The sequence below is a fragment of the Hemibagrus wyckioides genome, linkage group LG13 (assembly GCF_019097595.1).
Source record: "Hemibagrus wyckioides isolate EC202008001 linkage group LG13, SWU_Hwy_1.0, whole genome shotgun sequence".
Lineage (NCBI taxonomy): Eukaryota > Metazoa > Chordata > Actinopteri > Siluriformes > Bagridae > Hemibagrus > Hemibagrus wyckioides.
This window is the reverse complement of record NC_080722.1, coordinates 14,902,337-14,927,619: the sequence shown is the minus strand read 5'-3', so window position 1 is coordinate 14,927,619 and position 25,283 is coordinate 14,902,337. Positions and strand designations below refer to the sequence as shown.

Here is a 25,283-nt window from a genome sequence, read left to right as displayed (position 1 = left end):
CTAACTAAAGACTCCTTCCTAGCTTTACTTTTTTTTTTTAGCTCCAGGTGAATCTCCTGTTATACCTCTCCTTCTCTGTAACATCTTTGCCAAGGATGTAAGACTGCAGTCTCACTAGCTCCCATTGGTTGGCAGTGACATCACCTAGAGCTCAATATAGAGCCAAATATAGGGAAATCTTTCAATGATCACTGATGCCATCTTCTGTCCATTCAGGGTAAGATGCTGCCATGGACAGAGTCGGCTTCAACCAGAGTTTAGACCTTAATAAACATCTCCCTCATCAAATACTAATCAACACACATCTCGAAGCCTAAAAAACAATACAATAAAAAAATTGAATCTGTTAACCAAGTACTAATCTATCACACTTCAATTCGCTACTGATCCAATAGGAGCCAGTTCAGCAATGATACGCATCAAATTCACATCTAATCTGGTGTGCTTCAGTTCTGTTGAACTTAAAATTTCAGTTTCTCAGTAATTTGACAAGCTGTGTTGTTTTTTTCCTTACTTTAAGAGAAAAAAGAAAGAAAGACTTGTGTTTATAATTGTTGTGATATAATGTAAGTGAAGTGTATCGCTGGCAACGTTTGCATATAGCAGTGCTTTTTTAAAGATTTCACTGATTTAACCCTTGATTAAATCCTGTCTGCTGAATCTAGACACTAGTTGTGCCCTGGGACGTACCTTGCGGCTGGTGTAATGGGCGTGCTTTGCCAGTTTGTTGTTGAGCGCCTGTAGGAAGACCTCATCAGTCACCTTCCCAACGTTCATACATGCTTCGTCCAGCACAGCAAAGATCCCCTTATGCTGCTGCTCCACTAGGTCCACGATGATCTGATTATTAAAGTAATCGATCTGCCCAAATAACACGGAGACACCACAAGTTGAGTGAGTTATACAAGTACATCATAGAATTTGCTCAAACTGATATAATGCATGGAGTTGTGGGAGACAGAATCGTGTCATGGCCCTACATGTTTCCAGGGGATCCCCTCTCGTTGGTACTCCTCCTGCTCTTGCTTGAGCACCAGCTGAATGAAGAGCTGCTGGAGTTTTTCATTGCAGTAATTTATGCAGAACTGCTCGAAACTGGAGAATGTTTAAAAAAAAAATGAAAACAGAAACAGAGATACATCAGTGTTATTGCAGTGAAGTCAAAGTGCTTTTTGCGCTGATTAGATTTAAAACACACCTGTTGTTCTGGAAGATCTCAAAGCCATAGATGTCCAACACACCAATCACAGTGTTCTTTCCATGGATCCTAGCATCATAGTTTTTCACTTCGATAATGTCATTAATTCTTCCCACAATCCAGCAGAACAGTCGCTCATAAATGGCCTGGGCAGAACAAACCACAAATAAGTCATTCCTAGAATAGACAATGTCATTATGCTAAATATACTGTATATTACATATACACTCACAGAGCACTTTAATAGGAACACTTGTCTATTCTCTAGTGCAATATTGTACTTTTATCATTTTGACAAAATTTACAATTCTGTGTTGTATTGCTGCATAGATGTCCTTCAAAATTATACCCAGCATGTATTGTGCGAGTGCATAACTGGGTTTCCTCAGCACAAGTAGTTTATGAGTAGTCACATTAGTAAGCCTTTGTGGTATTGTTAGTTTAAAAAAAAATAAATAAATAAAAATAAATTGTAAAAAAGCCAACTGTAACACAGGAAAATGCACCAAAATGATACTTATAAAACACATACAACCATTTTAAAAATAAATCATTTATTTTAAGCTTTCAGTCTGGACAGTTCTGTTCTGTGTCTAAAGTACTATCTAGCTTAAAATAAATTTTAAATATCAAGGGAAGTATATTTTTAGTACAATCATTTTGGTGCATTTTTTACAGAACTAACCTTGAATACTTAAAACAAACTGATTAAAAATCCAAGCAGCAATTAATGAGTAAAGATTGCAAAAATATGAGTATATATATATGATCTCTTAGACAAAAAGTGTCTATGCCAAATCATTTGAACATTATCTACTACTGTATCTACTGAATCTGATGGCTGTTAAAAAAATAAAGGATGAGTAAGTTTTAACTGGCCTTTGATTATCATAATTATCCAAATGAGAAAATCACATCACTGATTATCACCAGTTAAAATGTTTACCAAAGAAAACTGTAAGATAAATATGTCTGTTATCAAAATAACAGTTTAAGGCTATTTACAAATAAAAGAAAAAAAAAACAAAATAGACAGATACATTCTGGATGGATTGATGGATGGATGGATGGATGGCCCATCCACCCCTGTATCCACACATCCACCTCTCCAGCCATCCACCCTCCTTCATCCATCCATCCATTCTTCCATCCAACCATCCAGCCACCCACCAACCCATCCATCCATGCACCCATCCATCCATCCATCCATCCATGCACCCATCCATCCATCCATCCATGCACCCATCCATCCATCCATCCATCCATCCATCCATGCACCCATCCATCCATCCACCTGCCCATCAATCCACCCATCCGGCAGATTGCTCCTATGAAGAAGATGGTTAAAGCAGGTTCTACAGTACCTTGGCCAGAGCATCCCGACCGTAACTGGCCTCTTTGTCTGTGTGCTGCTTGTCAATGACATCACGGCCAGTTGACACCGTGCGGTAGAGCAGTGCCTTCTCCACGTTCTCCTCTTTAGTGGATAGCAAATCTGCAATCACTGCCACTAACTTCGAGTTCTCAATCAGAGTCACATCACCATCTGTGCCAAATTTTAGGTTGCCCTGAGAACAATTAAACACAGTATACAGCATTAAGCAACAAATTAACCAGCATTAACTTATTCACAAATATTTGGGTGTGAGAACAATGGCCAATATTTAGTCACAATTAAATAACATGGGTACCAGGTGCAGGATGGTAGCAAGGATCTTGTAGACAGTCTGGATCTCGTCTGTGGTGAATCCTATCACCTTCATAGCATCTGCTACAGCTTTGAAATCCGCACTGTCATTGATGGAGGACTACAGAAGTGACATAAAAGAATGAATAAAGGCAGGCATGACCAGGATAAAAATCCATGTCATCATATAACAAAAATATTACAATAGTAAACAACACAATATAAGAGTATAAAATAACGGAGTAAATCCTAGTGTCATTAATAAATATCAATCAGGGATTAATGGACCTTTCCTCACTCCTCCATATATGTTAGGATTCTTCATAATGCATGATTACATGTTTCAGCTTTGGAATAAAGCTTTCTCATTTGCTCAGCATTTCAGATTTATTTTCAGCAAAAGTTAATGAACCAGCTCAAATGGCTCAGGGGTATTTCAGCATTTACTGAGTAGTAGCAAGAAGAGTAGAAAAGAATGAAATATTGTTGTTAGTGCCTGATGTACTGATTGTGGATGACATGCTTTTTTTAAAAAAAAAAGTAGGATAATGGTAAAAGAGGGTAATATGGCAGCTCTGGCATAAGAAATAGAAACAATTTAAATAAACAAAATAATTTGAGAAATATATACAATATAACAATTTTTTTGTTTTCATTTTGAAATAAAAAAGTAAAGCAACATATGCTCTTGTACCTAATCTTCACTGAATAATTAATAGTAGTTACTGAAATTTTTTTTTGGAGTAAAACTGAATAATAACTTGAAAATTTTAGGCAGAGAGTAGAGCATGTTTTAACATTAAACATCACTGTTTTTATTTACACCGAGTACCAGAACATCTGGCTTTTCTCCAAATGGCAAACAGTATTCCTCCTGTGTTACTCAGAGCCATGCCTTTGTGCTAAGCAACTGATTTAATGTGTTACATTCACATTACATTTATAGCTCCACAATTAAAGACAGAGAATCCCTGATGCAGTAACTAATTTCTCCATCTCCCCAGGTCTCAGAGAACAACAACTCTAGACTTTCTAATCCTCTGGTGGCTAATGTTTTCTGCAGTCTGGGGCTTATTTTCAACAGGAGGTAACCCGGGAAACCACAACTTTTTTGGACACAGAGGGAAGCTTGACCTAAAAGTGTTCCTGTTTAAAAGAAGAAGAAGAAGAAGAAGAAGAAGAAGAAGAAGAAGAAGAAGAAGGACGCCTGGCCACAATGTTTAAACCACCTCGATGTGTGCCACGTCTCTGTTAACCACACAACCCAGTATGTTCCATGATGTCAGATTGTTTGTTGCCATAAATTTGTTTTTGTTCTCTCCCATTAAACGCTCATGTGGAGACAGCTGAGCCACCCTCTATTATTCTGCTCACACACTCATCTTGGGAGAGCCATGAAAAGCTGAGCCATCATGCAATAAATATTACACATATGAACATTTTGGACAGTGGACAATTGCATGACAAATAATATATTGTCCTAGCTTTTTAGAGACTGACAGAACACTTAATTAAGCTGACAAGTATGCATGTGATTCAGCAAAATGAAACGCAATACCTTGATGTGTCCTCCAACTTTAATGTAATTATAAGCTATAGGGTCTTTCTGGATGTGCAGGGATCTCAGCAGAGACTCTGGAGCTCCTTTCACAAGCTGGGGCAAATCAAGAACACAGACGTTAGACAAAGTATGCTTCTGTATGAACTCCATGTATTTCATCCATTTTCTGGAACCTTCTGCAATTTGGTCTACTATAAAAAGTTACAACAAACAAACATTAAATCATCATCTATTAACGTATGTCCAGGAAGATGTCTAATAACTAAGAATTGTACCGATAGCTTGTGCAACCTTGTACACGCTTCAAAAACTGTATTTCAAACATGAGAAAACAGTAATTTCCTCACGGTAGCATAACAATCTGTAAGGGTTTCTTTTCAGTAGATAGCTATGGCTTTGGAATTATAAATATAGGTTTGGTAGCATCTGGGTTAACTGAGTCATCTCATCCCAGACTACAAAGACAAAAACAAGCCTATTAACATTTTTTTCCCCCTTAACTCCCGACTCACCTGGTAGAATGAGTGGAAACTTCTCTCTCCTTCTTGCTGGAAGATCACTCTAGACTGAAAAGGCAGAAGATTTGACTGACATGTAATATAGTTCAAATGTAGATTACACAACAAGATCATGCTTAAAGTAATTCATCTTAATAAAAGTTGGTTATGGTAAATATCATAATATTGCATTATGATAAATAATTCATGAGTAAGTGAGTTTCAAGATCAGATGTACCAGGCAATAAATCACACTCACACCTACACTCTTTAACCACTTCAATAGAAACACTTATACACCTGCTTATTCATGCAATTACCCAATCAGCTGATCATGTTGCAGCAGCACAATGCACATAGAATCATGCCAAGAGCTTCAGTTCATGTTTTCACCAATACTGTATAGCTGAAGATCATCAAAAGATCATCTGGTCCTTTTCCCCTCTGCATCTGTTCAGTTACTGTGAGCCTGTGCCCACTATAACCTCAGATACCTGCTTTTGGCTGACAGACGAGGAACCCAGTGTGGTCCACTCCTGCCTCCTGTTTTTTCCCATTCGGCTGTTTGATGTGAACATTCACTGAACCTCTTCACCTATATTTGCCTGCTGTTATGCATTGCACTGCTGCCACACGATTGGATAACTGGATAATTTCATGATTGAACAGGTATTCCTATTAAAATGACCACCAATTGTGAAACTGAATATAGGAACCAAATGCTGATTCAGTTTTAAGAACATTCTAATCTGTTTCTTTACCTTTTCTACTTAAACGTTTGCAACATTTCCTACCTTCTCTAGCAGGTAATTATTAATATGGCCACCGATGGGGTCTCCTTTAAAGTCAAAGTTGATATCCATGTATTTTCCGAAGCGACTAGAATTATCGTTGCGGTTGGTCTTGGCATTTCCAAAAGCCTCCAGGACACAGTTGGATTTCAGCAGCATGTTTTTCACTCTGCAAAAAACACACTGTTAACATTTCTGAAGCTTTTATTGGTCCCTTGTGGATCAGTTAACCACTCACTGGGCCACAGTTATTTCAGTATGGGCTAAAAGATCTGACTGCTGGCTACTGAACTACATCCTAGTCTCAGCCACTATGGGCAGGTACGCATGTATTCATGACCATAACTGCCTGAAATATCACCATCATAGTCTAGTGCTGCGCCGAATCACAGTGAAAATGAGAACATTGAGTGCTGGTCAGGGTGGAAAGTGTGCTATGCTGCATGTTTTATGGGTCAAACCACAGTCTGCAAATCACTGCCATGACCTGTGCAAACCCCACCCTGAAATAACCACAGGAAATGTCCTCCAGGAAATTTCCACTGAGGCCTGGGTGAATCCTGTCTCAGCAGACTTTAATATTAGTAGAAGAGCAATGCTCATATTCTAGCCTAAACTCTAGCCTTTTTTTGTTTGACCTTTGGACAGAAAGGCTCATGATAAGATCACCAAAGTGAGAGCCATAAACATAAACAGGATCAAAGGTACTTCTATTGACACCTTTATTTGCAGACAAAGTCATATAAATAATAATGGATAATGGATAGATAAAGTCTGATTAAAATTATACAGTCCATTACGGTCATCCCTTTTGAATTGTGAATTTGTCCCAAGTTACTTAAATAGCCTAAAGCCTGAAATAATATAAGTGTTCTTTATTATTACTGCAAAGTGTCATATTAATTAACAATGAGTTTGCAAGGTGTTATTACTTAACTTTTACCATTATTCATTTCATAGCAATTCATACATAATTCATAATCTTGTGATTATGAAAAGTGTAATGTGTTTGCACTTTATAATTTCCTGATCTGTTAAAGATTAGTGTATGTATTGATTCATCAGTGTGAAAGCATTAAGTATAAAAATGTGAGTGTTTTGGTGGAATGAGATGTTTGATGCTGCCCCCCACCATCAAAACCCACTCACACTTGTTTGTATACAATGAAATTGCTGGCCACTGTCTCAGGGCACCCTCACTTCTGTGCTACATTTTAGTTATGTTGTCATAGCTAGTTTTGCTAGAGTCCCTGCTTGCACTCTGCACATTGTACATTGTCCTTAACCATTACGTAACGATAAGCATACCTAATAATCTGTGTTTTTCCTTGTTCTCTCCCTGTCTCTCTCTCTCTCTCTCCTACTAAGTTATGGGTGATCCTGGCCTTCTGACCCCTTCTGCTCTCCTGATCTGATCCATCCTTATGCCCTGCTTGTGGTTGGAGATTTGCACTCAAATCTCTTCAGAAATAGACTTCATATTAAAGCTAGAAGAAAGCTCCTGTTTACACAACTGCAATTTTTATAGTATAGTATATAGTAATAAAATAATAATAATTTATGATCGTAATGTCCTCATCTGGTGTCATTCTGTGAGTCCGGTTCCTCTTAAGGTTTCTTCCTCAGAAAATTTCAGAAAGTTTTCTTGGCCACCATCACCTCTGGCTTACTCATTATGGATAAATTTATACATTTCTAAACTTAAAAGTGCCTAACAAATAGAATGAAAATAAAGTGAACTGAAATATATGTTTATATATGGCCCTTCTAGTTAAGCAATATATGAGAAAATTAGATGCTATAATTAACAGCTTTTGTACCATAAGCCATGGCAAAAGGAGGAACAGCATATTTTTTCACTCACCTCTCCACTTCTGCTCTTTGGCTAGGATTTGTAATAGCAGCTATATATTGCATTATATATTTACTGGCTTCTGTTTTTCCAGCACCGCTCTCCCCTGCAAAGTGAGCACATGATCCAAACATTCAGTTAATAGACTCTGTGTAATGAGTACACACTTTAATTCACTTATACATCAGAGGCCAGTGCCCAGCATTCACAGAATTTTCAAGTCATGACTCATATGCTGATGCCAAAGAGTAAAACAATCCTATATCTCCTCTGACCACTAGATGACACTAAATGGCTCAAATATTTTTGCAGTGCAGTCATAGTTTGTGGTCATTAAGAGTCATCAGGGTTTTATCAGTGTTTTATATAAGAATCTGTCCTTTTAAACTGCTCCTTTATATCCACTGGTAGATGTGTCCCACCTCAGAATAGTTTCCCCAACAAAAAATAAATATGTAAGAATGGGCTTCTGAGTCACTTCTGTGGATTGTGAGGGACTTCATTCTGTGGTTGGTGAGGAACCAATACATGCTAGCAGTGAGTAATTCTGCTCTAACCGCAGATCTAATCACTCCATATCCCGTCATATAAGGCTGGACAGTGGTTCCAAGAAAATAGACTAAAAATACAATACTTTAAAAAATAAGTAGGAGCAAGATGACAGACATAAGGGGTAAAATAAGGTCATCTGTATTTATATGATTAATACCTCGTCAAACTACCAACCTTAGGCAATGCCAATAGCTGGGTTTTAGAGTTTACATTATAAGTGTATCCAACCTGAGATAACAATACAGGTGTCTTTATTTCGTCTCTTCATGGCTTTGTATGCGGCGTCTGCTATGGCGAAGAGATGGGGCGGCCGCTCGTACAGCTCCCGGCCCTTATACTGCTCCACCATGTCCCGTCCATAGATGTTCATGGCACGGTAAGGGTTCACTGATACCACCACCTCACCGATGTAGCTGTAGATGCGACCCTTTTCAAACCTACAATATAGAACAACCTGGTAAGTAACTGGATTTTCTTGTTACAGCAAAGGGCAATATATTCCCACAGTTCATATGCTGTATTGTATTGTGTGAGCTTTGTGTAGTTTTTAAGAATGGAGGGAGAAAAAGGAGAGACCACTAATAATGCATTCATATTTGTACACACTGAAACAAAGAGCCTAGTTCAGATTATGTATTAATGGTGTAGTGATCTATTTATAGACTGGTCACACAAAGACCATACCCAGACACACAAATCCTCTGTAAATACTGAACACCATCAAAGAGAATTTGTTGTAATTATGTACAAAAAACCCTAACAATTTACTTATTCTTTCGCAGACCCTGCTGCAACACTGCATTGTAGGTTCGGTGTTTGGTGCTACCAGGCAAAAATCCCATAGCAAGCCACCAGCTTCCAGTCCAGCTGTAGAGCATGGAGAGGTAATGGCTGGAAATCTCTCTGTCTAGCTGGAGCAGGCTGTTTTGGGCTCAGGCCCCTGGAGAATGAAAGCCTCACTTCCTTCCTCTTCTAAGAAGCCCTGGATCATGCTCAGAATAAAGCTTTCTTTCTTCTCCACCAGCACCTCTGCCAAGCTCCCTCTGCCCCATCAGGACGTGCAGCGGTTTAAGGCATCACTAGCTCTGTTTATCCAGACATGATGATTACCTCACTGCACATTTACTGAATGTAAATGCTTTAAATGCTGTATTTATGTGAACTTGGGCCTTTTTCAGACCTGGTTTGTTTGTGTTTGGATTTAAAACAACCGTTAAGTTGTTACACTGCTGCAATTTTCTCACTGTAGCTATGGTGCTGACACGAGTTATGAAGGGGATAAAAAGAAATGGCGAAAGGTTTGGTCTTGGTAAGGCACACAAAATTAGTCACCAATTACAGCTCATGGTTTTATTCATACTAATTAAGACTTAAGCTGGGACTGAAGACATGGGGAAGCCCTTCTTTCTTCTTTGTCAATACCATAACAATACCAACCCATATGAATAGTACCATTTAATTTAAGTTAGTATGAGGAGATCTGAACAATAAATAGCCTGTTTCGGTCCCAAGGGCTTACTTTAACTAAATACAGTTTGGTAGTGTAACTACATACGATTGCCAGATGTTTTGTTTACAGTAATATTTGTCTTAATAACACCTTTTGATTCCTTCTGGACAGGACAAGATCCAGTAACACCCAAAATCAAAAGTCTACACGCAGCAGTTTATAAATCATTCTTTTCTAGAGTAGTGTGAAAATGTATTACATTATATTACATCCTTACAATATTATCATCAATATTATGCTTTGTTTTGATTACCTCTTCAAATGATACAAAAAATACAGAAACAGAGCTCAGCTAAACTTGGTGGTGGAATAGCTTGCTCAAAGATTTACACTTCACTACACTTTTTGTTCAGCCAAGATGTTATTTATTTATTTTTTTAAAGTAGGTTACTTTCTTAATTTCAAGCTCCATAGCTGTACAATTAGTGTTAAGACCATAAGAGATGTAGGTCTAAAACTGAAGCTCTAAATAATCACATACTTGCCTAAACCTGAGTTGTTTGGCAATCTGTTCTGGCACATTAATCCATAAAAACATAACTGTTATAACAAACTATAACAAAATAATATATGATAATAACAATGAACACGTTCTTATTCACTCTGCTCATGTATCGGAAACAATTTTAAAAAGCCGGAAGGTGGAAATTTACTTTAGAAATGTGAAGCACACGAATATTATATTTCCTTAAATGTTATTAAATCAGTTGATTTATTTTCAGGTGGTTACGAGATTATGTGTTGAATATGCGTTGCAATATATATTAAAGGTCTGGAACAGGATTTATTTGATTGTTGGATTGATTTTTCACTTGAAACAACTCACATCTGTGTCTGCTATATACCAATACAATATTATTGTTTAGGTCTCTTTGTGGTTAATATGGTGACGTGTTCACACTTACATAAATAAACTGAATGAAGGAGGAAAGCGGACCACAATTCAAAATCAGTGAACCAAATAATGTGGATGTAAAAGTGCACCTGGAATGCCAGTGTATTTTAATTTGCTTACAGTTTGAATAAGTGAAAGGCTGTCTGGATGCTCTTCTAATTCCTCTCGTCAAATCCTCCTAAGGGACTGCTTGAATGAGCTTTTAAACATTAGTGGATTAGCATTAGGATTTCTCAGTGCTCAACGATAAAACTCCTCATAGTCATCTGTAATGTATAAGCATTAACTCAGCTAAAGTGCACATAGAAAGGCTTCTGTGTGCTGTTGGAGCAGGGAGGAGCGAGCAGTGGGTCGCGTGGCAAAGCTGTGATGCTGGCACTGTACTGACTGATGCTTGGGAGGCTGGCAGTCGTTCAGAGGGAGTTAAAGGTTCTTTTGTGTCTGTCTCCTGCCTCATTGTTTTCTTGTCAATGCAATGTCTGTGTGTAAGGGGCATAGGTCAGCCGTACACAACAGCCCACCAGCAGTCCTGTGGCTGAGCACCAGTATGCCTTTGTGCAACAAGGCTATAGAACATATACAGAACATATACAAATTGGCCACTCCATGGGGAAATAAGGCAGTATAAATATTATATATATATATATATATATATATATATATATATATATATATATATATATATATATATATATATATATATATATATATATATATATAATGAACACATGAACACATTTAAAATACAATCTCCTGAGTTTATATATAATGTATGAACATAATTTATAATATTCCTTGACTGATAGGATGTGGCAGGATGTAGTGCAAATTTATTTCGGGATTATGTTGCCAGGTTCAAATATCTCATTGCGCACAAATGAAATTAAAATTTGAAGCTTTAAAATACTACATTTAGACAACTGATGGCACCCGACAAAAAGGGATAGTGCATCGTTGCCTGTAGTAATCAACTCATTACAGTGGCTGAGCTTTTGCAATGGAAAATTTGGTGCACGAAAATGGCAGTTTACTCATCATATTGTCATTTCCATCCCTGCGAGCTTTGCCTTTTATAGAGTTTTGTGCTGTCACTAAACACAATTCAGAAAGCACACCCATATTTGCCAAAAGATTGATAATGAGGTCCAATATATACAAAACCTGTTATCTCAGGGGGAATGTAGGTCAGTGTTTTTATGACCTTGAACCATTTAATGCTACATCGCTTATGGCTGCTACATCATAAAAAAAGTTCATGTAAGCCTAAAGATGCTCAATAGGCACTTTATTTAAGATAAAGATCATTGAGTAATCACACTATTATGGTGTTGTGTGTTCTGCGAGTTCTGTCCTGATAATCTATTGGCTTAGGCAGTACATCACATTCATCCTAGATATACGGGACATATGAGATGCACTGTGTATATAATCAAATGTTTACTTTTTCGATTCCTCTTTATAAAATGTCACCCAATCATTTGGATAGGAGGTTACTGAGTCATACCTAAAAGAATAGTGGCATTGAACCAACCCTATAAATTACATCCTCACTTACTAGCAGCACAACAACAATGAGAGAACTGCACCTGCTTTTATACAGGAGCAGCCACATGTTCCATCAGAGCATCCTGTCTAAAATATAATTGGGTGCCGAAAGATAAATCCTGTTGATGCCACGGTGTAAAAATAGTCATAATTACTTTCCTAACTATAATTAGTTTACGGAGGCAGCAGGACAGAACTGATTATACATGGAATACAGCAAAATGAATGATAAAAACACATCATGGCTGCTTAATCTTGGAGATATTTAGTAATTGATATAAAATGAAAACAACAGATTTGGCATAAAATATTAACCAGCACCAGAGGAATGGGAATGAATAGGAGCCTTCAGGCAGTGCTGCAATTTATACATTTTATATCCTAGCATCTGAATCAAATTAATAATATAAAACGTGTATAAATATAGACAGGGAAGAGTATAAAAACGGAAGCAGGAGGCCTCCTCCTGGCCTTGTTTCCCATCAGGCTTTGGTGTGGCTGCTCTGGATACAGATAAAGGTCCACCTTACTTTCACTCCCAAGTGAGTCTGGTGCTGCCTCCCACTCGCTCTCCTTCAGACATTACACATACACACTGATACTCATTCGTCCAAATTCAAGTGAACTCCACCAGTTCAGCAAGCATACTAAAAACGGTTATGAACTCAGTGTGTTATAAATGAAAATGCTGAATCTTTTGTGGAACGTAACAACTCTCCTCCTCCCTAAATACCATACCTTTATAATGTGATATCTGTAACAAAGTGGAATGAATTCGCTGTCATAGAATACACCTGAGGTAAGTGTTTGGATCAGATTTATTTGCTAGTTGATCTGTTTTTTGCCAGCTATGGCTTTAACCCTTATTCACCTAGGACAAGGGGTGAAATCCTCACCACAGGCCATGTGAGAGCCACTCCATTTTTAGAATTGAATTACAGGCCAGGCTGAAGATAACTACTGCTTGCAGCCTTGTTTGGGTGGGTCTGTCTTGTGGTTATTTGTCCATCGTTATAAAGGGTGGAGAGCAACCAACATTCCCTGACATCAGTTAAAACTCTAGCAAAAATGGAAGCGGTGGGAAAGTGTAATATTTTGTGTGTGTGTCTTTGACTTCACATCAAATCATTGCCATAAGAATCAAAATCTTATCACATGGCCTGAGGTTTACACTCAGGTAGAATATTTACTGATTTATATATTTATATTTACAGAGTATTTACTATTAAAAACCATGACTTAATATAGTGAAATAACCTTATCTGAATGAATACACACTATACTGAATAATATTCCCATTCCTCATCTCAAGTATAATAATCCAAAAACAAAATACATCAATGCTTTTTTGTACACACCTTTTAGGCCACACACAATGATCTCCTTTTATCTCAACCATATCAACAAGGTTAAAATCTTTCCCTTATCCACATTTATGGCTCAGATGCAATTTACCATCAATAATTCACTATGACCCAGAACCCACAGCTTAGCAAAGTGCATCATGGGTCTGACCTGATAATGAGTTCGTCTCTGTTCTGTAGCCAGATTTATATGACATTTTTATTTGCCTGTGTTAAGGGTTGATGATTAGCAGCATTACTTCCCTGCTTTGAATTGATGGGATAATTGTTATAAACAGCGAGATGAATGTAATTATAGCTATAACTATACATTAGAGCTTCTTTGCAATAAAAAAAAAAAAGCACTTTAAATGGACTAGAGAGACATCCACTTACCGTTATATGTATGCTGGATTTTACAAAACGACTAAATCAAACCCAGTGTGAATTACTAAATGATAAATTAAGTTCTTCTTCTGGTTTTGATACTATAATTTTCCATTAGGAGGTACCGCTCTGATTTAGATGAAATCCCTTTAAAAAACACACACATATATCCGGAATGAGGCATGATGTGACAGATAACTCTTAAAATTACGGCAAAAATAAAATATTACAGAAAAATAAAATATTTAACCTATAACTAGTCTTTCAAGAAACTTAATTCTCTTCCAGCATTTTATGCAGCTTCACTGAATAATCTTTCATTTGACCTTAGACAACTCTTTTTCTTGGCCTTTGAAAGTGATCCCAGTACCAGCCTCCTACACCCATTTTCTGCCACCAGCCCTGTTTCTCTGACACATCTGGGAGTCGAATTAGCAGCACTTCTGCCAGGGTAACACCCACTTAGCGCTAAACAGCAGCTCCCTCCCTACTGACAGCTAAAGCAGAAAAAACTCCTACCACTGACCAACTCAGACAAATCAATCTCAGTGGCCTGATGAGTCTTATGCCTTCCTGCTCGTCTAGACTCACTCAAACTCCTGTCTTGGTCTTCCAACTTGTCTCCTTTTCCAACATACTCACACAGAGAAATCGCAATGAAGCAGTGGCTGGGTAAAAAATAAAGGATGAGCCAAGAGAAGGGAAAAGGAGGTCATCCTTTGAAGTGCAAACTACTGTTTAAAGGACTAATAATAAAAGTACACAATTGTGTTGATGGCGTGATTCACAAAGTTTAGGATTAAAGCTTTATTAATGCTGTATTGATAGTTCAGAAATTTTAGCCCGATGTACCTCTGGGCCAACTATCTGAAATTTGTCTCTTTGGCCAGCACCTTCCTCTGTGGAGCTGAGATCAGAGCTGCTTTTGTTCTGTCTGCCTGACAATGAGGAGAAAAAGGGCAGGTTTCAGGGATCTGGTTTCAGAAGTGGGTAATAAAGTGACTCAAGTAGATCTGGTGGTAAGACTTGGCTACAGGCCACCTTCATTATAGTACACAGGCTTGATCCTGACCTGATGTCAGAGAAAAAAGTGCTGATGGGACAACAGCCAAAGAAAGAGTGGGGGAAAAAAAGAGACTAAATGATGAGGCTATGAAGCAAACGCAGACATTACTCAGCATGTTATTTCAGGAGAGCTCTAGGATTTTGATCAGAGAAAAATAAAATCTAGGGGGAAAATACAACACAAAAGGCATAGAAAAATAGAGTAAAAGGGAGAGAGAATGAAAGAGAGAAAGACGTTAAACAATGATATTGATTCATCCTGTACTGTAAACAAACAGCTAAAGGGTAGAGAAGCAAAGAGGTCTTAAAAGTTCCCCCTAACTTTGAGTCATGTCCAGAATGAGTTCACTCAAACCTGGCTTTGAACCAGACTTACACCACTCTGCTAGCAGAGCTCAGAATCAACAGGTAGACAGACAGCCACTCCAGAATGATGTAAGCCTTTCCACGTTAGCAACATCTAACGTTTACACATAATATTTCTCCTGCTGAATGTGATCCTCAACCAAATTAAAAGGTTCACTTCTCTACATATAGTCAGTTTGACCACAAGGCCTTAATATCCAGTTCAAATAACATGGGGGAATAAAGAACTAGAAAAGAATAGCCATAAACTCATACTGTCAGTGGTATATGAATAGATTCTCTAAAAATGGAACTGCCCAGACATTTACTTTTTCTTTTCAGAAAACAATTTGAAAGATACATTTGATTACTTTACAACAATCATGTGGCGGGATAATCACATTCTATTCCTCAGTACGAATCTGGAACAATTGAGAAAGAAAGAAAGAAAAACAGATACCAAGGGAGTGAGGAATCGGCTGCCACCCTAAAAATAGGGAGACCGTAAACACAAAGGAAGAAAGAATGAAAGGGAAAGGGGGGAAAGAAAAGAGAGCATCTCAAACAAGTTCTCTTACTGCCCATCTGCCAAAGCTCATAGTCCACAAATAAGACATCTGTGTGTCTTAGATCTTATTTTGAGGGGAAATAAGGGCCAAAATGCACAGTCCTGTTTATGTAAGGGCAGTAATGTGTTTCAGATTATTAGGGTTGTATGGAAATTCTTGTGGTAAGACTAACCCCTTTCTTTGGTTGAGAGTGAGAGAAAGGGGCCTGGTTTTCAAAAAAAAAAAAAAAAAAAAATTCAGCCCCTAATCCAGCCTTTCAGGAAAAGAGAAATATTTTCACCATTACAGAGTAGCTGAATTACTTTTTTTAACTGTAGAGTGTAGGAACTGGTTATGGTGAAATACCAAAGAGTTACACATGGGAAAGTGATGGGAAAAAGAGGGAAAGTAAGGGGCAGAGTAATCAAAACCACACAAGTGTTGGTGCTAATATCTGTAGCACAGCTGCAGCAAAAAACGCCCTATGTAAATCCCTATATAATCATAGCTTTTGTATGTGTTGATATTTTGTAGAAAGCAGGTAACATCATTTCAAAGCTATAGGCGGTGAAAATTCCATATACCTTGTTACCATAGATCAGTAAGACTTCATTCAGGGTTCTTCCTTTTTTTTTTTTTTTTTTTTTAAGGAGAGTCAGTACAGCACTGGACACTGTGTTCTTTATCTGTCCATTTTTATTAGCAGGAGGAAGAAAGAGGGAGCTATGGGAGACTTGGCCAAGGAAGAAGCCCTGAATAGGGGGCAAGCATGCCACTGCTCCAGAGTTTAGAGAGCAGATAGATCTCTGGCCAAGGATCTTAATGTGGGAGAGCAAGAGGTGAATCCCCCCTGGCTTTTAGCACAGCTAATGGAAAATATTCCTTCAGCGCTGTTCTGGGATATATATATATAAAGCTCTTTTAAATTTGTATACACAGATAACATTGTGTACACTTTAACATTAATTTCCTGCCTTTTAATGGCCATACTTTGCTTCGCCATTCATACTCATGCAGAAACAGCAAGGAGAACCTTTAATGTTGTGTCAAGCCTAGCTCATTGCACCTGAGCTTTAAGGAGACTTTGATCCGTGCGTCTGCTGTACAGAGATGGAATCAGGTTGCCATGTGTCACAGCTGGGATCCATGCAGCAAGAGTCTGCTGTTAAGGTAACAAGTGAATGGTTACGCCTCTGAAATGGGAGAGGCACAGTGCTTATTTGTCCTAGGGTTTCACAGATACATAGAAATTAAATTCTTAAGATCTTTGACAACCAGCTGATCAGGTTCTAGTGACATTCCTGTTCTGAAAGAGCACCACAATGACTGCATGTGTTCATTTGATACACATTGAGATTCAACCTTTCGCTGCCTCAGACACCACATTCTCCATTAGTTATGGACAAAGGACTTTCAACAAGGATCAGGCACACAGGAACCAGATCAGATGGCAGACCAATGTTTTCTTCTTTCACAGTGTCCTATATTGATGATTTACTACATGTGTGAGTGTGCTGAAACAATAATTACCTGTTAAATGTGTGCTAATCTTTAAACATTAGCAGTCAGGGTTTACTCACAAAAATTGCCAAAGTGCAAAAATATTGACTAAAACGTTTCCAAATATCCTGACAGTGTATTCTTGGGATAAAGGAAGTTGATACATTGCTTTTTTTAATTTTTCATCATTCTAACAGAAGAAGGGAAAAATGCAACTTCTACCTTTTGTCCAACAAACCATAAAAAACAGATTTTTGTTTTTTCTTTTCTTTACAGAGTGCCTCCGGATGTGTGTGAGACAGAGAGGTAGCAGGGGAAGATCAAGTCATACTCTTGACATGGCGTAGTGGTTATCAACTATTTAATCTGTATTATCAGGGGCGCTGCCGGGAAAAATTCAGAAAATGTCCCAGGCAGCCCTCAGAATTGTTTTTGGAAATATGCAGAAGGTTCCCAAGATCACAGAGGCAGACAAAACACTGCCATATAAAGGCAGGCTGTAAGGGCACGACTGTGCACTGCTCCAGAGGTACCCAAACAATGCCTCGTCTGACATGTAGGTCTTGTATTAACAGCCTCTGGAACATAGATAAAATATAAATAACCATACAATACTGTACTGACATTTGTTTAGCTTACACATGCCATTTTTTGGAGGGTAAGTGGTCTCTGACAGCTGAGTAGGGAATTCAGTCATATACGTAAACTCCCCAAGAAGGAGGTTCTCTCTCCTTCATAAAATAGCCCCCTTCCTTAATCCTAAGAAAAGGCTTTAAGCCCAAATGTTATATAATTCGTCTCTTCTTTTCTGTGGAATGGCTGCTATTAAAAGTCTGACTGATCTTTATAAACACAGCTAACAGAATATCCGTGATGAAAGATAAGAAGTATCATATATAATTTTTTCTCCCTAGCAATTTGTAAAGCCTCACATTCATAAATTAATGCCAAGCCCTAAAGCTGTTTTGTAAATTTAACTTTAACTCAAATTATTAAAGTGCCCCTTCATCATTTTTTGTGGCCTGCCCCTGCTGTATCTGTTGTACATGAAGCTCCAGACACACAGATGTGGAACAGCGGAAGTAGCAGGAAGCATGCCTGGTCACACCCTCTGCAAATAACAAAGTGCATACGCCATCTCCGGCTTAGAGAAAATCAAACACATTCAGGCCAGGACTTTCAGTAGCTAGAAGAACAAGGACACTATTTAGCCCTGCTCTCACTGCAGTCAAACTTTCTAAGTGGTTCACAAACGCACACTAAATGCACTTGACGCCACGATATTAGAGTCAATAATCTCGCAAATGACATCAGAAGCTTCTATTGAGAATTCCCATGTAGAAACTAATTAACATGTACATGTTTCATCATCTGTGTCATGTTTAGGATAAAACTGCTGAGCTTTGGAAAATAGCACTGTACTGTGCACATATTGTGAGGTTAACAGAGAGATTGAAGATGGGAGGAGAATTTCCATGATTCACGCCCTCCAACCCTACACTGCACCCAGCCTGAACAGGTGCAGTCTGTGGTTAATGTAATCACTAAGCACAATGACAAATATGTTAAAAATAGAAGGCAGTAAAAATCATTGTCATTTTGTCTATGTATGAAATTTACTTTGTATAACACAGTGCCGAAAATACAGACATATGCGTTTTATACTCGTTTTTTAAAAGACAGATCGTACAATGATACAGTTTTAAGTGGTTACTGAATCCAAAATCAGTGGAATTGAAGTTGCCCCCCCCCTCCAATTTTCTTTAGACTGATCACTGCCACCAAAGATCTTGTACAATCATCAGAAACTAAAACTTTAATAATATTAAAACACATTAATGAATAGGGTGACTTGAAAACTTACACAGATATACTTTATGGATGTGACATTAACATATAACTTTGTTAAAGTGTTGTTAAACTTTGTTAAACTCAATCCTCTACATATCTATACTAAGCTGATTTATATGTAAGATATAGGTGTAAAGGAATATTGAGGGTTTTGCAGATAAGTGAATAGGAAACTTATAAAACACAAGCAGCAAACTGAATGAACCAATTGAACATTTTGACAGAATGAAAATGAAAACAAAAGCTTTACCCGATAAAGAAAGAAAATGAGAATTATATCTAAAACAGGGTGAAAAACCGGTTAACAAAATGAAACTCAGTCCTCATGCTTTAGTGTTTCAAGTATAAACATCAGCTGTAGAGATAAGGAATAAGAAGAGCAGAGACAGTGTGTGTAGCCCAGTGAAGGTGAACGAACCTCCTGTTTTCACTTACCTGAGTTTAAGGTTGGCCAGAAACTCTTCCAAAGACACATTGTCTAGAAGAACAAAATCCGCCTTTCCAAACTCCAAACTTTCGTGCTCGGCCATAATGGGCTTTGTTTTTATAAAAACAAACAAAGGAAAAAACACCAAGACAAGTCTTCACCAAGAAACTGCAGCCAAAACGGTAGAGCAGTTGAACGCAGCGCAGTTCACACCGCTTAGAAAAGTGACAAGGGAGTTAAATTGTCATTCATTATCCGGTATTAAGTCCTATAAGTGAAAATCATTTACTTTGTACGCGTTTTTTTTAAATAAAAAAAGAAAGAAAATAAAATAATCTGCTTTGGTTATTTCCTGGTTTCCTGAATTCCAGCGTAAAGCGCGGTTTGTCCTTTAGATCATTTTGGGCGACTTGTTGCCTCTGAGTGTTGTGTTTGTGTTGTCCCGGTTAAGGCGAATGCAGCTCCATGCCTCTGAGCGTGTGTGTTAAATTCCCCCAGCTCCTCTGAGACACACACACACACACACACACACACACGCACGCAGAGAGAGAGTAAGAGCTGCTCCTCCTCTTCAAGGGCCAGACCTAAACTGTGTGTGTAGTGTAGAACTCACAGATGGCTCCACATGGCTGTGGCACTGGCTTCAGAGGTGAATCATCAAAATAATCATAGGAGTAATCACAGGATTTTAGCCATGTAAGGCAATCCTAGTGTATTTGGTTCAAAAACATCATGTATGTTTTAGCTGTAATTCAAAACTTTTTTCCTTTTTATCTGATAGGAAAGTTCAAAGTGCATTCACCTGGTTCAGTTTGGTATTAACTGAGTACACTCTTGAATATTACAGGGAATTTTACTCATCACACCTTCAACAACCACACAACATACAGGAACATTATTCAATTTAATACAGGTTCCCTGGCATGTGTGTGTTAAAAGTAACCTGTGTTTAAGGGGCCATCTTGTGTATGTTCATACTATTAAACACAGAAGTTACTTTACTGCCCCACCATGTTCATAACAAGGAATCACAATCATACAATGCAACCAGTTGACTACACACAAGATTAGGCATATTAGTCCAAAAAAAAGAAGAAGAAAGCAAAACGCAGGAATTTTTTTTTCAGCAGTGAATGACAGAGGAGAAAAGAATTCATAAATTTCCGGACTACTAAACAAATTGGCAGGGACAAAAATAGAACAAAGCACTCAAGAATGACAACAGTCAAACAGTAACATGCATGTTTAAAATTAAGTAAAGTATATGAACACACACACACACACACACACACACACACACAATCATAATTCCCAATTTACATGAAACAGAAATAGCTACAAAATCTTTGTTATAAAAATTAAAAATAGCTCCAATCTTTGTTATTAAAATTAAAAATAGCTCCAAAATCTTTGTTATAAAAATAAACACATTAGGATGGCTCCTTCAACTTTGTACAAAAAGCAGTGAACCCCCAAATATAATGGTGTTGGATGCAGAGTTAGCCCAGGAGTTGCCACAGTTATGGGTCACATACACTCGGGAACCTTTGCGCAGAGTGGTCATGTACGTTGAAAGATTTCCTACTGTGTTTGAGACACTGACATGAGTGGTAGATACAGCAACCCAGTAGCCATTCACCACAAGCCACAGGTCAGTCTTGAGGCCATTCTTCGCAGTCTGCGTGGAGAAGAAGAACTGATATACGCCCGTGACTGGAGCCGTGAACACACCCGTGCGACTGTTGAAGGTCCTTCCAACATTCACATACACCTTTCTGTACTGGATTTGGTTCACTTTGCCAGACAGTGTGCCAGGGTAGGCAGCGAAGAAATGCACATTGGCCTTCACTGTAAAAGAAAGAAAAATGTTGCAATGATGCTATAATCCCTCTATATATATCAGTGTATTGAATATGTAGCTGATCTGTTTCTACAGAATTCAGTTTGTCTCAAATTTTCTTGAATTTTGGCGTTAGAATTAAGCTATACTTAAATGTGGAGACTTAATTTACTTGCCTCTTCTTTTTGATTTCTTACAAAACCACTTGATCTTGTCTTTGCTGGTACAAATTTCATTTCTCCTACATTTCCCGCAGATAAGAGTGTTAACGTCTGAAACAGAGTTTACACAATAACGTATGCACAGAATACCGAATTACATTTCTGAAATGTTCAATAACATTTAGCAATTTGGGATTGAATTAAGGAAATCATATTTTTTGCTTTCACCTGAACAGTAGGCCAGATGACAGGCTTGCGGCTGGACAAACTTGTAGACATAGTAATTGCCACTGCATGCTTTTACTTGGATGGGAGGGGATTTGAAGGCACAGCAGTTACTGTTCCAGTGGCCACAAACTTTGCGTGTCACAATTCCGTCACGTTTGCGTGGGTGGCGACCGACTAACCACAGCGGGGAATGTGTGCCACACATTTCCATCTTCACGCACAGTTCAGGCATTTGGATGCTTTGTCCCCTGTAGAACAAGCGATACCAGCCATTCCACTGCATTCTGCGATCACAGTAAACATTCTTGGTGGTGTAGTTTGTGGCTCTCCAGTCTTGGTTGAGCGACTTGTATTTCTTACACGGGTCGAATCCTTCATCAGTGTCATCATCCTCCTCCAGTGTAAAGATGCTGCCTGGCCGAGAGAGCAGGGAAAAAAACCATCAGATAATATTAACTGATTCATGTAGTTTTTTTTCATCTTGTATGTTTAAGGTTTTTTTCTTAAGTTGTCTTTATTTATCACATATACATTACTGCACAGTGAAATTCTTTCTTCACATAACCCATCCTTGGGGATTGGGGTCAGAGCACAGGGTCAGCCATGATACAGCACCCCTGGAGCATGGGGGGTTGGGGGCCTTGCTCAAGGACCCAACAGTGGCAGCTTGGCAGTGCTGGGGCTTGAACTCCGATCAGTGACACATAGCCTTTAGCACTTGAGCTACCACCGCTAATCTCATGTTATGTTTACTAGAAATTCAGACACTGACAATAAAATTGCCTATTTTTTCATGTTTTGTATTTTAAAAGTAAAAATATACTGACCATTTCCCACTGAAGTAACATTCACCTCCATATCTGCGTGTGCTTGCATTTCTGTACAATGCTGCATCGCCTACACAAGTATGTATATACTTTGACTCAAATCCATCATTTTTTTAACAGTATGTTTACTTTTACACCATAAAGTTAGGCTGGGTTTTAGAATGGTCTTACCTGTGTCATGTCTTCTTGTTTCTGTTTCATCAAACCTTGGTCATTTCTCAATGCTTCTATCTCCTAAAAGATTCAGAGGATTTTATTGTACAGTCTACAGGATGATGTGTTAACTACCAGAAGTCAATGATTGGTTCTTCTCTACCTTGGACATAAAAATGAGTTGTTCCCGAAGAGCCTGGTCTGTACTGCTCCACATTTTCAGTGCATACTAAAACACAATGTTATCACAATTATTCAAAGATAATTTACTAATTTAAGCTAATAATTATTTGATTAATCTAAATAATATTATAAAGAAATTATTAAACAAGGAATATTAGATATACAAAACATTTTATAATCAGAATATATCTTTATAGCATAAAAAGTTTAATTGTTTAATTCATGCTTACTGATCTTTCAGCTTGCTTTGTACTGGCTGCACAGACCAGCAGCACTGACAGCAGCTGAATGCTTGAGACACCCATCTACATGGATACATGGAACATGTAGTAAATTCTTAAATAAGTAACAATTATGATATAATTTAGAATTGTTTAGAAATAACCAATATATATATATTGAATATATATATATATATGAAATTGAAATTTAGCGATAACCAAAAATCCAATAATATATATATATATATATATATATGTAGATAGATAAACAAAATTTATAGCTAAATTTCAATTTCAATATTATTTATATATATATATATATATATATATTCTCATATTGGATTTATTTTGGATATATATCTATTTATATATATATATATATATTTATTGGTTATCTCTAAATCTTTATCCATCTATTTATCTATTTTAATATTATTATAATTATTATTATTGTCAGAAAACTGGTTTCTTACCTTGTCAAGGACAGTTCACTGAAAATGGAAACTTTAAAGGGTACTTGCTTTATATATCACACCAGAGCAATGCAGCAGGCATTAAAAAGGAAGTTAGGCTTTCATGTCACTGTCTCTTGCCTTACACTTCGTATGGAATATGCTAGCGTTCACATGAAAACCTCATATAGGCAGAGACTACTGATGAGCTCAGCAAAAAAAAAAAAAAAACCCACACAGACTCTGTAGTAGGTCTGAGTTTAATAAATAGTTGATATGGTAAATTTTATGTTCAATGAGACAACTGTGGGTTTTCATTCCAGTCAAATAGTACCTACAGTAATAGTCATTTGAAGCATAATATTAATTGCTTTAAACAAATCAATAATCAACTAACCAATCAGTCAATTAATAATAATAATAACGATGATGATGATAATAATAATAATAATAATAATAAGAAGAAGAAGAAGAAGAAGAAGAAGAAGTAGCAGAACAAAAAGAAGAAAAAATAAGTCTACTCCTGCTTGAATGAAACTCTGCAGCTACACTGTCCATTTGTATATATGATTTAAGAGTATTAAAATGTGGAATATTAAAATAAATCAAAAACACATTCGGAAAATCCAAGACTAGAGAATTAAAAACAAGCTGCTGTTTATTTCTTCTGGTCTGTTTTTTAAGCCCATACTATTGTTTTCTCCAACAACACCATATATTGTTGATATATAAACCATTTATAATGATATATTTCTTTAAGTTATTTTATAGTATTTACACTAGTGTTAGGTAATGTTTAGGCAGTATTAAAATGAATCCTTAATCTGATTTGCTGTATGAAAGATGTTAAGATGTATGAAAGACATTTATAAATTCAAAACCTCTTCTGCCTGAAAGCCTTCCATTTCATGATACTTCACTGATTATTTTTGTTTGACAGTATGTCAGAGTTTGGTATTTTATTTGGTGTTACATGTACTAATTAATAATATACCAATATGCCTGATTAACTTTGATTAATAACCTTTGTAAATAGTAGATTTCACTGTGTTATAGAAATAACTGACTGCATAAACTGTGTATTGTTAGCAAAAATGTAAAATTGGTTTAAAAGTTAATTATTATAGTTATGTTTTGCAGAAGTTTGTCATTTGGCGGCAAAGATACCACATTGCAAAAAGGCTATTGTGTTGCAGTTTTACAGCATCTTAAACAACTGTTTACAATTTTGCTTGTGTAAGTATCAAGCAGCAACCACACACACTCAGTCATTGGTTAGACTAAGTAACAGATTCTGACACTATCAGCAAAACTCAGATGGGTGAGATCTTAAAAATAACACCATTAGTGTTCTGTAGTGTAGTTTCTGACTTTCTGACTCCATGCAAACATTATATACATAAAACTATTCCCTTGTTCCTCATGTTTTGTTTTTTGTATCCCTTCTGTATTTTAATTGTGTCACTGCTATGACATAAATTAATTTCCCTCCAGGGATTAGTAAAGTCAATCAATTCTATTTTATTATATTGTATTCTATATGCAAATCATGCAGCACTACTATAAAAATACAAATTAGCATGTTTGACCAAATCAAACATTTCAATCAAGGCATAACATTATGAGCAGTGACAGGTGAAGTGAATAACACTGATTATCTCCTC

At 37.3% G+C, this 25,283-nt stretch overlaps 2 protein-coding genes across 3 annotated transcripts in view; both read right to left on the bottom strand.

Moving 5' to 3' along the window:
* myo1d (myosin 1D) overlaps positions 1 to 20,046 on the bottom strand; it is a 58,158-nt gene extending 38,112 nt beyond the window's left edge. Inside the window, exons 1-11 of one of the 2 annotated variants that reach the window (XM_058406075.1) lie at positions 19,563 to 20,046; positions 8,367 to 8,575; positions 7,599 to 7,692; positions 5,738 to 5,903; positions 4,959 to 5,012; positions 4,444 to 4,539; positions 2,890 to 3,006; positions 2,563 to 2,766; positions 1,199 to 1,344; positions 981 to 1,095; positions 691 to 861 (exon numbers count right to left, since the gene is read on the bottom strand). In XM_058406075.1, the coding sequence (XP_058262058.1) occupies positions 691 to 861; positions 981 to 1,095; positions 1,199 to 1,344; positions 2,563 to 2,766; positions 2,890 to 3,006; positions 4,444 to 4,539; positions 4,959 to 5,012; positions 5,738 to 5,903; positions 7,599 to 7,692; positions 8,367 to 8,575; positions 19,563 to 19,657 (1,467 nt within the window). In that variant the 5' untranslated portion in view covers positions 19,658 to 20,046. The remainder of the gene's footprint in view (positions 1 to 690; positions 862 to 980; positions 1,096 to 1,198; positions 1,345 to 2,562; positions 2,767 to 2,889; positions 3,007 to 4,443; positions 4,540 to 4,958; positions 5,013 to 5,737; positions 5,904 to 7,598; positions 7,693 to 8,366; positions 8,576 to 19,562) is intronic. The other variant, XM_058406074.1, reaches the window with a different exon arrangement.
* Positions 20,047 to 20,188: 142 nt separating this feature from the next.
* Positions 20,189 to 23,771, bottom strand: LOC131363496 (uncharacterized). Its single transcript, XM_058406076.1, has 8 exons — positions 23,641 to 23,771; positions 23,177 to 23,251; positions 22,927 to 22,992; positions 22,782 to 22,844; positions 22,611 to 22,680; positions 21,784 to 22,197; positions 21,571 to 21,666; positions 20,189 to 21,402 (listed from the first exon to the last, which is right to left on the bottom strand). The coding sequence occupies exons 2-8, from the start codon at positions 23,249 to 23,251 to the stop codon at positions 20,999 to 21,001; spliced, it is 1,188 nt and encodes a 395-aa protein (XP_058262059.1). The 5' UTR covers positions 23,641 to 23,771; the 3' UTR covers positions 20,189 to 20,998.
* Between the last annotated feature and the right edge of the window lie 1,512 nt (positions 23,772 to 25,283).